Below are 13,214 nucleotides of genomic sequence, written 5' to 3'. Positions count from 1 at the left end.
ATATTTAGTTATTTAATTACAAGTTAAATAACTAGTACTTGAGGAAAAAACAGTTTCTTCCTCAAAAACTGCACATAAATTCCTCAAATCTTCACAGAAATCAATCTAAACTTCCTCCACTTCTGTTTACGCAGCCTTAGTTGTTTACATTTTGACTTACCCTCATTACATCACAAAATGCCCGGCGCCATCTTGTGATGTAATGAGGGCAAGTCAAAATGTAACTTGGGAAAAATGTCACAAGTGAAGTAATCTGCTACTGGTTATACAATTATTTACTTCATCTTGGTGAAAAGCTGCTTGTAAATTAATTTTGTCTTATTTCAAGTGTAATAAGATATTTGCATTAAAAAGTGGACAAAAACACTTTGAATGACTTTGTGTATTTGCAGTTCTCTTCTTGTGCCCTTTTTGACCTTAATGTTACAAAAGTTGAACTGGTTATTAGCTCCAACATGAAGTTTTGTTAATCTGGATTAAATTATTAAACGCTGTCAGGACGCTGAGACCAGATCTGACTCCTTATCCAAAAGTTCATAACTTTATTAAAGGACAACAACAACAAAAACAACAAAACATGCTCAAATTAATGATGCAACAACAATAATAATCATTATTAATCTCACAGATTTTATTCTATCAACCAGCAGAGGGAGAGTGAAACTTGTTGTTCTTGTCAGTGTGAACAAATTAATTCTTCTGCTGGAGCTTTTTCAGTCCTTTGGTCCTGGAAAGGAAAACAAATGTTTTGCATTTTGCATCAGCGTTCTGGTTCCATCGCTGGCGCTGAAATGAGGCGAGTCCAGACCTCATTATGCTGCAGTTTACTGAGGGGAACTTCAGCGCTGAAGTCTGTGATTAAATATGGAGACACTTAGCATTATGCAATTAGCTTTGCTCACTTTTTTTGCATTTTAGATCAAATTCTGTTGAAATAATCCAAATTAGACTCATTTGTAGTTGTGAAATTTTCCCTTCATTTTGACATCTTGGTTGGTTTCCTCCTCAGAAAATCTCCAAACTGTAATTGACTCTGAAATGAGGGATATTAGCGATAAGCCCTTCAGGTTTGTTGGAGCTGCTTATCAGCCGGCCATTCTTCCCCCGGCTTTCATTTTCCATCCATCCGTCCATCAGCGCGCGCCGTACTTCCCGACAAGGCTCAGAAATCAATTTGGAGTCGTAAAGCACAGGAAGAGGAGAAGGGCGCGCTTTCAGTCCGGACCGGTCCTGGCGCCGGCCGCCGCCAGGTGTTTGGAGCGTCGTCAGGGGCCGACAACATCCCAGGGCCAAAGCTTTGAAGGTCCTGTGACCGATCGTGCAATTATGTGTGAACTGGGCCGATGTCGAGGCGTCAACACAGGAGATTACAGGTTCATCCTCAATGTCAGTTTACAGTTTCTCTCTCTGATAGGTGAAGGATGAAGTCAATCAGGCATTTTCACTTCATGAGAGTAAAGTCAGCTTTCTGTTTCCTTCAGGGTTGTAAACATAACGCTACACAGGCGGATATTTCTCTTCAAAATGGGAAAAACAATACAACGTGTAATTCAAAAATGGCTGAAATAATTAAGACAAAACCTTTTCAGTTCTGTTTTTGTTTAGACTAAAAACTTCAGACGGATCGAACGTAAAACAGAGAACATGGTAACCAGTTTGAGGTACGAAGGAGGATCCGTCATGCTGTGGGCCCACACAGTAACAGTAAATAACACAGTAACAGTAAATAACACAGTAACAGTCTGTGTTCCCAGGTCTGGGAAAAACACTAAGTTAATATTTTTAATTAAGAAGATATACATTTTTAATTTAAAACATCCTAAGAAACACAGGAAATCGAAATGTTTTGTCGTTCTTCACCGAGGCTGTATGAAATTATCACAGGGTGATATAAAGCTTTCTGTTTTTTAAAGCTTCACTTTTCAGTGGATCGTGAAATTACAGAGTATTTTGAACAAAATTCTGCCAGAAAAAGAGGCCATCTTGGATTTATTTTATAGCAAATTGGTTAAAAAAAACAACAAAAAAAAAATCCCAGCAGAAATGGTTCAGCAGACATAAAATCTATAGAGGAGAAAATCAAAGAGGAAAACTTTGACAACAAGAATAACCATTGTTACCTCAAGCCAAAAACAAAACAAATAATTGATATTTTTTACCCTTTATGTGTCAAAAATCTCACCAAAAAACATAAAAACTTTATCAGGTTCAGCTGCTACAAAACAAGAAAATATAAAGAGGAGCAGAAAAGTGGAACTCCTGACTCTGATAAGTGATGTTTGGACATCAAACTCACTCTGCACGCTGTGCGACTTCACATCCCTCCAGTCCATGGAGCCCAGCTCTTTGTACTGGACCAGGTAGAAGCTGATGGGAACGCCGCCGTGAGAGTCCGGCTTCATGAAGGTGACGGTCGCCAGCCGCTGGGAGACAGCCGACAGACGGACGGAGTATGGATTGGAGGGCACGTCTACGAGAAAACAAGAAACAAAAGGCCAGAAACTGCTGAGATCTGAGATGAACAGGGTTTAAAAACGACAGGAGGGAATAAAAAATATGAAAAATAACATTTGATATGGGAGGAAAGGAAAAAAGAACAGAAGGGAAAACAAAAACTGTAAGAAAAATAGGAAGGGAAGAAGGAATTATGATAGGAAAGAAAGAAGGAAGGAAAGAAGAAAAGACATAAAAAGAAAACAAGAAAGGAAGGATAGAAAAGACAGGAAGAGATAAAAACAGGAAGGAAAGAAAAAGCTGATAAACACTGGTAGGAAGGAAGGACAAAAAGATGAAAAAAGAACAAAAGTGGGAAATAGAGGTATGGAAAAAAGAAGACAGAAAAAAGAAAATAAGGAAGAAGATAGGAGAATTTTCAACAGCAGCAGCAAAGTGACAGGAAACAACAAGAAATAGACTCACACTAACAGAAAACATTAAATATAGATGAATAAACAAAATAAAAAATAACATACTGTACAATAAGAGCAACATTTCAACATGAATAAAGTGAAGTTATAAGAAAAACTCCAGTCCATAAAAATGTGCAACTCAGCTGATACAACAAACATTACAGATGAACAAAAAGCAAACAGGAAATAACCTGATAGCAGAACAAATATAAAATAAATAAACAAACAAACAAGGAGATTTAAAATGGATACATAATCAATTGAAGAAATTGTTTAAAATATGTGGTTAGGATATACTTTTTATTTTAATCTTGGCAGTTATTTTCTAATTTGACTTATTATTTTTCTATTCTCTAATACTGCCTGATTAATCTAGTGTCGATATTTTGGGTAGAAGTGGAAAAGAGGTTTTAGAGACTAACAGAAACAACTTTAATGTATTTAACTTTTATTTAACCAGGTGAGTTATAATAAAATACAGACGGGAGAATATTTTGTTCCATACTCGTTTTCGTTTTTCATACCTGGGAAACACAGAAATCAACTTTTCCTGTCTCTCTCACCTGCCTGGGCCAGGATGAACTCCTGGTACCGGACTCCGATGTTGTTCCGGGCCGTGCAGTTATACCGGCCAAAGTCTCGGTCTGACATCGGAGTCACCTGAAAAATAAAAATAAACCTTTTATAGAAACATTTTGGAGTGGTCTAGTCAAAGTTCGGACTTCAAATCAGCTTCAAATGATGTTGTGTGACATGTTTTAAGTCAAATGTAGATAAATAAATGCAGGAGATGTAGGATTGACCCTTCAGAGCCTCCGTACCCACCTCCAGCACCGACTTCCCGTCGGTGCCGTAGATCTGCATGTGTGGCGTTCCCTCTGAGATGGTGAAGCGTTCCCTCCTCCACAGCATGGTGGCAGGCGGGTTGGACATCACGTCACAGCTGATGTTCACTGGGTTTCCCTCCCACGAGTAATAGATGGTATGATTAGTCAGGAATTTAGGAATATCTGAGAAAAAAATAAAAACAATTAAGTTAAAGCTGCAGTTTTTACTTTAATAAAAAAATATTTTTTTACTTCTTTGTTGAAGCTCAGTTTGATATGAGAGATAATCTGTGTAAAATGTAACTCTTCTGCCTTGTCCCAGTTCTGACTAGAAACAACAAATCAGAGCCAGTAGGCGGGTCTTAGTGCTGTCAATCATCCTCTTTGCTAGCATAACCTGTTGTGAATGCTCAGGAAAGTTAGCTTGTCCAGTGATGACGGAGGACAAACAGTTTTCCTGTAAGTTAGCATGAGGGTGATTGACAGCGCTAAGCCCCGCCTCCTGGCTCTGGTTTGCTGTTTTATTCAGAAGGCAATAACAGCTCAAAGAAAAGGTGAAGCTCAATCTTTTCATTGTTTATCTGTCTCGTTTTAAATTGTTACAACATGGTGATGCTTCTGCCAAATGCGTAAAAAATATATATTTTTATAAAAGTTACACACTGCTGCTTTAAAACCAGTAAACTGCTGGTGTGTTGAGCATTCATGGCAGCTAATTAAACACTGAAATCAAAGGTGGAGTTGGGATGGATGATCAAAGGCATCTTAACCCACACATTCTGCAGAAGAAGAAAAAAATGCTTTGGATTTAAACCCACTGGAGAGAAACATATGAGTCGACCTCAAGCGGGCGAGTGAAGGATGCAAACAGAGGGTGATAATGAAAGACTGCAGCGGCGGCGGGTGTTGTTGTTGCTGCTCGGACGTTTCCTGGTCCGGCTGCCCGGCTCACTCAGACACACGTTATGCTTGTTTTATGCTCCCTTGCAGGACGCCATTAGAGAGATTGATGTGCGGCTCCCTGTCACAGCTGAGGACGTGCCATCGCCTCGCAGTGACTTAGTAAATGAGTTCATTAGACTCTCCGTCTGAAACATGTTTGCAGTGGAACAGCAGCAACTTCCCACATCCAGACAAACATGTGTGCGTTTCTCCCCTCGCAAACTTTCAAGGGATTTCTTTTCCAAAAATGCCAATTTATCTGACGGCTCAATCTGCTGCGCTGGTATAGTTAAAGCATCTCGTAATGAAGCCAATCTCTCCAAAGCCGAGATGAAGATCTCTGCTGCAGAGCTCATTAGGCAGGGGAGAGGCAGGCTGCCCCAAATAACCCCAAACACGACACGACGAGCAGAGGAAGCCGTCAGCAGGAGAAATCCAGGCTTTTCATTAATTATCACTCTTCAGAGACGATACGACTGCAGGGAGGAGCTGTTTGTAATCATTTCCTCTCCTTTAACAAGACAACCAGCTGGTTTCCACAGGGAATGGGAAACTTTTCACTTCTGGAATAATCTTGACAGGTGTAAATATTTGATGTCAATTTGTTTCATTCGGAAATTATGAAAATTTTCAAAAAATTTTGGGAAATAAAAGTCTGGAAAAATCTCTTATATCTAAATAAAAATTAAATACAGCTGAATGAGTGAGGGAAGGTTAGAGAATGAAAGATACTACAGAATGGTTTGTTTTGGTCTAGTCAAAGTCTAGATCTAAACACAAATCAGTGTGACTGAATTTGAGAAGAAGAAAAAGGGTGGAGATATAGCCAAATAGATTTGCACCAAAATTTGAAAATGACACAATTTTTAAGTTTTTATTAGTAAAAAAAATTTCCTTTTTAGACAAAATGCACCAAAGATCTGTCTGCATGAATAATTTTAAATCTAGAACCCCCAAAAAAACAAATGTCCACCGTTTTTGTAATTACTGTCAAAGCTTTTGTGTAAACACAAAACAGCTGAGAGATTAGCCTGGGAAAACAGAGGCCTGCCAGCGCCACAGCTTCACCTGGTGGTGGCAGAGATATTAACCTACTTAGAGCTGGGGAATGTAACTTTTATTAAAAAATATATTTATTTTTACATATTTGTTAAACTATCAGGATGGCATGACAGTGTCAGACAATAATTTGAACTCTTCTGTCTTTTCCCAGTGCTAATTAAAGCAACCAATCAGAACCAGGAGGCGGGTCTTAACGCTGTCAATCACCCACATGTCCTCCACTTTCTCTCTGATAGTGCACAATGAACGCCGAGGCTAGTTAGCATAGCCGCCGATGACATAAATGGTTTTCCTGGAACACTATGCTGTTTCTCTGTTAGCATATTTAGTAGCGCGTACATGAGGTTGTCTGACAGTGCTAAGCCCCTCCCCCTGGCTCTGATTGGTTGTTTTTGTTTGGGAGTGGTGCGTTTCTTCAGATGGCAACAGCAGCTCAGAGAACAGGTGGATCTTTTCACAGATTATCGGTCGTCACATTTTGATCATTTTAACAAATTTATTTAAAAAAAAAACAATTTTTTTAATCAAAGTTACATAACCCAGCTTCAGGACAACAGTAAAGCTCCTCATTTCTGATACATTTTACTATCGAGTTTTACAGAAAAGTGAAAAATACTGTTATGTAAACGTTAGCATTAGCATTGTAGCACAGCTAGCTGTGACAAGAACCGAGCTCATTAAGAAGCTTTAAAGTTTCCAGTTAATTGTAACTTAACTTACACTCAATGTCCAGAAACATGCTCTTCTGATGGCCTCCTATCCTGCTTTGGGCCTCGCAGTCGAAGCGGCCGAGGTCGCTGAGCCGCACCCCGCTGATGGTCAGCACGGATTTACCGTGACGACCGCGGACCTCGAACCGCCCGTCCCGACTCTGGAAAACAAACACAGAGTTTCTATAAACATACCAAGGAGCAGAAAGTACTGAGAAAAGCTAAGAAATGCTTCATTTTCCAGCTTTGTAGCCGACAGTGACCCCAGTCTCTTCGCCCTCGCAGGCCGCAGTCTGGTGTCACACCCTGTCGAGGCTAATCCAATAAACTGCCGATACATTACAAGGCCGTTACATCGGTATGAAGACAGATGGCAACAATTTGAAGCGACGGGTCAATTACAGCAGACAAGGCCATCAGTGCAGCCGTCCCTCGTAATGAGATCAAAACACCCTGGAGCGTCCAGGCTGCACGCTTTCCATCAGGTGACCTCGTGACCCCAGGAGGCGTGTAATGGAAACTGTTAAAACACAACTAAGAATATCTTTCTACCACGCTCCTGTTAACAGATAAAACTGCATTTATTCATCAGGAAGTGCAACATTAAGGACAGTGGGTGAGGAAATTGACTCAAATCAGAAACCAAAACAAATTTTACCCCCCACTGAGCTTTTTTGCAGCTTCAATTTTAATCAGAGAGCGATTACCGCCTTCCTTTTTCTTCTCCCGTCTGATTAAAAAGCAAAAGAAGACATCAATGGTTTTATTTCCTTTTTACAAAATAAATAACATCTCTCTACAAACAACATTAAAAAGATTGTGAATTTGCAGTTTTATTTTCAATGTTTTTCCCCTCCCTCACCTGTTGCTTCCAGCCTGAGTGAGTATTGTGTATAAAAAGAGATCTCAATATTTTTTATTTTTCAGTTTCTCAAATCAAAGCTGTTTTTTTTCTGCTCCCAATGTAAGATTAAATTCTTCTGTTGCTTCTTTTAAACAAAATAAACTTAAAATGTATTTAAATTTGAAATTTATTCAAACTTAAATACAGTTTAGATTTTTTCTTTTTTTTTTTTTTTACTTCATTTCAAACAAATAACATGACATAGGGGATATTTAACACAATGACCAATATCACAATATTATAATATAAGTAACAGAGAATACTGGTGTTAAGATTTTATCATAGGAATCTACAAAGTAAACTAAATAAAGCAAAGAAAACAACAAACTAACTATTTTTCTGGTGTTAATTGAATATGTACAGTGATAATGCATGAAATATGACATATTTGCACATATTTCTATTTTATTTGTGATATTGTGCAGCTCAAATTCAAAGTAAATACGTTATTATTGATGTTTTTGATGCATTTTAGGAGTTTCTTGACTTCTAGAAATGTTTCAGAGATGATATAAATCTGCAATTTTTCAACTATTCTATTCGATTTGAGATATTGTGCCGCTCCAATTCAAAGTAAATAAATTATTGAACGTTTCTCGTCCTTTAAATGCGGCTTAGGGATCCTGAGATCAGAGATAAAGCAAATCTGGTCCATAATTGTAGTTTTCTGACATTTCTCCTCTCTGCTAGCAGCTTCCACCGTTACTGTTTGCCTCCATCTGTATTCCCATCCTTGTGTACATTTGCATATTTAGGCCGCTGTATTCCTGTGCACACTCTGCCTCTGTTTTCCCCATAAATCAACGCACAGTTCTCTCTTTGTAATGCCCTCCTGTCGCCCCCCGACCCAAACGCTCCTCTCCTGCTCCAGACTCCGGCTTGATCCTGTTTGGAACGGCTTTCGTTTTGTCGTCACGAAGCTTTCAGCTAACGAGGTGGAGCGCCGCTTAAAGGCTCGGCTCTGGTCGCTTTGCGACTTCGCTTGTTTGCCTGGCGAGTGGCACTGAATGAGGATGCTGAGGATGAGGCAGCAGAGAGAGAGAGAAAGAGAAAGAGGAAGAGGAAATCTTCTGAGTCAGGAAATTACTCCCCCACTGACAGGGCCTGTGTGTGGAGACAAACTCGCGCCCTGAAGCTCGGCCTGCTTGATATGCAGCTCAGTCACCTGGCCTAACGTGAACAGAGAGCCACATGTAGGAACAGCAACAGGAAGCACCAATATCTCTCTGCGCTTGCATGAAGCACACAAACTCTTAAATGTATTTTGGAGACTGTGACTGCGTTATTTTAGTTTTAGTTTCAGATATTAAAAATGTCAGTGGTAAATGTCAGCGAGGCACATCTGATACTCGGTGCTTTGTGGTGGGGATGAACATCAGGTCTGCGGCGTCCGCCTGGTTTTTATGAGTCCTGCGCCACCTCGACCTCACCGTGGCAACAAAATGACATTTAATAATGGCTTTTCTGCTTCAAGGAAATGGAGGCCAGAGAGATGGGTTAAAAGTGAAACAAAGCCAGTTGGTGGCTAAACATTTCAATTCTCGAAATCGAAGGATAGACGGTAGCATCTGCGACTGCTTCTCCAAGGCTACCTTTTTATTATAATACATACAATAAAGGAGCAAAGGTTTCACTGAATTTTGTTGAATTACATGTGGAAAAAACAAGGAAGCTGTACTCAGAAAAAAGCCAATCCAGAAAAAAGCACGAACAGCCAACAATTTGATGGTTTGATAAAGATTTCATGCTGGTGGAGACTCTCAGTCAATTAGGACAAGGAAATGATGACCACTTCAATAGATGAGAACTAAACTGTTCCTCATAAAAATGTAAAATATGTGTTGCTTTGGGAAAAAGTGAAGAAAATGTTACTTATTGAACCAGTTAAAACATTATTAACACTGTAGTGGATCATGTTATGGACCCTCTATGCGCCACTGTTTACGTCCGGAGATTTTGCACAACGCTGGAGGCCAAAATAACGCATAAAAACAGCTGAAGAACAACACAAAACCACTTTTTTTCTCGGGCTCGGTGTCGGCTATGCTACACACAAACTTGTTGCCATGGCAACAGACAACACCACCCTACGTATCAGGATTCAACACCAAAAACAACACAAAGAACAGAACCTTTAGTCCATTACAGTATTCTATTTTTAGGCTTGATGTTTATTTAATAAGCGACGGTAGTTTAGCTACTGCTGCTATTAGCTAAGCTAACACTGCGTTGGTAGATTAGCTGCCACTGCTAATAGCTAAGCTAACACTGCGGTGGTTGATTAGCCAATTTAAACACCTGCTCTACTGATGATCTGTCAGAGCTGGTGCGTGGTTCACCTTTTTTTTTTAATTGAACTGAAACACATTGAATTCCACATCACGTCTACATGTTATGGTTTTCAAAGTCAAGTTAGCATAGCTGAGCTACTTCCCTCTCTCTCTCTCCCTCTCTCGCCAATTTTTCTCTTAATTAAAACTTTTTCCTGACCTCGTTATTTAGTTGACATCATATTGAATTAGTAGCAAAGCACTGTGTCTCTTTTTCTTTTATATATCACGAATAGATTTAAGATTTAAGGCATCATATTGACAACTTAACAGCTAAAACCAATGCTAGTCATCGTTAGCAAGCAGCTATTGATGACTAGCATTCATCAACAGAGTAAAATTAAAAAATGTCCTACTATTTTTCTAAAATGATACATAAGAGTAACTTAGAACTTTAAAAAAAATCACTAATCTAATCGAATCAAATATTAATTACATTAACCATAATTATCCATTTGAGGTGTTGGTGCTGATGTGTCGCACTTTGTTTTATCCCAGTTTTGTTGCTTGTTTGCTGACCTCCAATCCAAAAGGTGGCGCCAAACACAACAGAAAATGTTGAAATTGAAAATGTAAAACAGCAGCGAAACAAAACAAATATTTATTACGTTCAATTTTTTGCTTTCAATGTAAAGCTTTTCAGAATAATCGTTAATAAATTCAGTGACAATATTTCAAAGGCAACATTTCTTCTCTGTTTCACTTTAAGCTGTCGTTGTTTTAGCCTCGTAGGTTCATAGAAACGTCTGAATGTTGACGTTTTATTATGAAAGGACGGACTACGCTACTTTTTCTGGATTGAGAATCTAATCTTAATGACAATCAGTGGCATTTTTAAAAAGCATATTGCTGGTTGCTTCTGCAGATTTCTGAGTCACTTGGTCTCTTTTTCAGCATAACTGTGTTTATTTGTGCCGTATTATTTATGGACAAAGTGACTCACAGAGATTCTCAAAAAGGCTCTTAAGTCCTCTCAGAAACATCCATCAAAACTCTGTTTTAATCAATGAGTTTATTTCCGTCATGCTTCCATCAGTAGCTCCTTACACTGGGATGATAGGAACAAATAAAACCCCTACCTCACCACACCAAGCAATGAAACAATACACCAACTCAAATCCTCCTTCAGCACATAATTAAATCCTACAAACTGCCTCCCATTACGCTCTCTTTCCGAGGGTCATGGTGTTAGCAGAGAAAGAAAGAGGAAGCAAGCAACATTATGTAGAGAGTAAAACTAAGCCTCTCGGTGCAAGACGCCTCAGCGGGAGGAGAGAGCGCGGGCTGGATATGCAGATTGGAGAGCAAATTGAGAGAGGAGCATTCTGCCTTAAACCCAAATGACTGCTGCCATCCATCACGCCCGGGCGCCGCTCGACTCATGTTTGTCTTTGCGCATGTTTAGGTGTGTTGGTTTGCTCCACGCATTTCCATAATTGCATTTGCAGTGGGGGGAGAGAAGCACTTACTCTCATTTTCGGCTGTGATTTATCAAGCCGAGCGATTCGAGCCAACGCACACATTCATTTATCTCCGCCGTGACCTTTTTCCCAGCAAAAGATCGTCTGGCTCCTTTGTTTTTTTTTTTTTTGTCCTTCTGTGGAAACCTCAGTCCAATGCTAACACACTGACAGAACGTTGTTGAAAAATAATTACTGCTCCCAGAAACGTCTTGAGTCAAACCCAGAGTCTTTGAGGCCGGATCACACGATGCCTTGTTAGGTGGAAGGAAAGCACCAAACAAAGTGTAAACTGAAACGTTTACCTTGAAAACTTCAAGGTCCTTGGTGCTTCTTTTTGCCTGGAGCGAAACAAAATAAAAAACGCGAGCTGATTTCCTGTGAGACTATAAACTCAGCCAGGTATGAGCGCAGGGTGAACGTGCATAAGTTATGTCTTTGAGCCTTTTAACATTTATAAACGCTTGGAAAAGACAGCCATCTATTTGTGTCTGCTGCTCCTTAAATTATACCTGTTTGACCCCAGAATGTGGATTTCACAATGTTAACCTCTGCAAGACATAAAATGACCTAAAACATGAAGATGGGAAATGAAATATTAATATTTAAACAGTTTCCATTACATGTACTGTCCGCAGTTTAATATTCACGAGACAATGGTGATGTTGGAAAAATGCACATCGTAATATTGAATTTATCGTTTAATATACATGAGTTCAAGTGTAACAAACACCTAAAGTGACTTTATTTTTTGCTGATAAACTAAAGAGTTTTTTTTAGGTTGTCTCCTTGATTCTGTGAATTTTGACATTTTTGTGTTTATATTTTTGCTTAAATGGTTTGATGGTTCATAGGCAACAAAGATTAAAGCTTCATGTGTGTGTTAATATAGCAAAAAAATTTATCATTAAGCAAACAGTGTTTATTTTAAAGCTAAAAACTGTCTAAAAAGGTTATTTCAAATTCAAATTCAAAATACTTTATTGGCCTCAAAAGGAAAATTAAATGTTGTTCAGGGCGCTATCTCTGTTTCTATGTGAATTTAAAAATTTTTTCTGTAAATTTGTTTATTTCCGCATTAATTTGCATAAAAAAAAAAAGAGCGTTTTCGCCATGAAAGTCTCCAACAAAACAGAAGAAAAAGTTACTAACTTGTCACTAATAATTTTTTTGATAAATTCATCAGAGGTGTCTGGAAAGTAGCTAAATGTAGCAAGAACATTTATAAGTTTGTGACATTTTGCCCCTCCTCTGATGTCCCCCACTTGGCCACGCCCCCGGTGTCTCTTGGCTCCGCCCACTTTTCTGGGTGGATTTAATGTTTAGTTACACTTTCAAGGTTGTAGTTTTTAAAATGTTGACTGAAACCATGTAGGATGACTTTTATAGCATGTCATGAAGTGTGGTGGTTGGAGGTGAGGAGAGACGCAGTCAGGTGCAGGACCCAGGTTATAGATGAAAAATGATTAATTTAATGATAAAGCTCGACAGTCCAATACAGGCGGCACGGCAGAGAATATAGCACGCAGCTAATACCGGTAGCACTGATACACAGAAGACTGACAACTAGAGCTGACGCCGACACAGGACTTCCCAGTTCTACTGTGTCGGCTAATTAACAACGACCAGGACGTAAGACATACGTTTGACAAGGACCCGACGAAGAACACAGACAACAGGTGGGACTAAATACACTGGCAGGGTAATCACAGGAACGAGACACAGCTGGGATCAATCAGCGGGGAGGACGCAGAGACAGAGACTCACAGGGAACAGGATAACAATAAACACAGAAAAACTCAAAAATAAACACAGAAAACCACGGACCACGACATAGCATCAACGTGGAATATTTGTTTTGGTAATTTTGAAGAAGAAAAATCAAAACGTAAGCTCTGTCACTGAAATTTCTCTGTTTGGTGTGAAAACTTGGCCAACTTCCTCCTCACCCCTTCCAAGTTATGCCCCATTTGTTTTACACAACGTTAAGTGGACCGCTTGGTGTTTGACGCAGCAAACAACACACACACGCGCACGCACGCACGTACGCGCACACACACACACACACAC

At 39.4% G+C, this 13,214-nt stretch overlaps 1 protein-coding gene across 4 annotated transcripts in view; it reads right to left on the bottom strand.

Moving 5' to 3' along the window:
• The window catches only part of ncam2 (neural cell adhesion molecule 2), a 315,894-nt gene that overhangs the window by 26,586 nt on the left and 276,094 nt on the right, over nucleotides 1-13,214 (bottom strand). For all 4 annotated transcript variants that reach the window (XM_008429298.2, XM_008429289.2, XM_008429279.2 and 1 more), the window contains 4 exons: nucleotides 6,461-6,611; nucleotides 3,735-3,919; nucleotides 3,473-3,569; nucleotides 2,297-2,470 (listed from right to left, as the gene is read on the bottom strand). In XM_008429298.2, the coding sequence (XP_008427520.1) occupies nucleotides 2,297-2,470; nucleotides 3,473-3,569; nucleotides 3,735-3,919; nucleotides 6,461-6,611 (607 nt within the window). The remainder of the gene's footprint in view (nucleotides 1-2,296; nucleotides 2,471-3,472; nucleotides 3,570-3,734; nucleotides 3,920-6,460; nucleotides 6,612-13,214) is intronic.

This window comes from Poecilia reticulata, linkage group LG2 (genome assembly GCF_000633615.1).
Source record: "Poecilia reticulata strain Guanapo linkage group LG2, Guppy_female_1.0+MT, whole genome shotgun sequence".
Lineage (NCBI taxonomy): Eukaryota > Metazoa > Chordata > Actinopteri > Cyprinodontiformes > Poeciliidae > Poecilia > Poecilia reticulata.
Note: the sequence above shows the minus strand (reverse complement) of the source record. Positions and strands in the feature narration are given on the sequence as shown.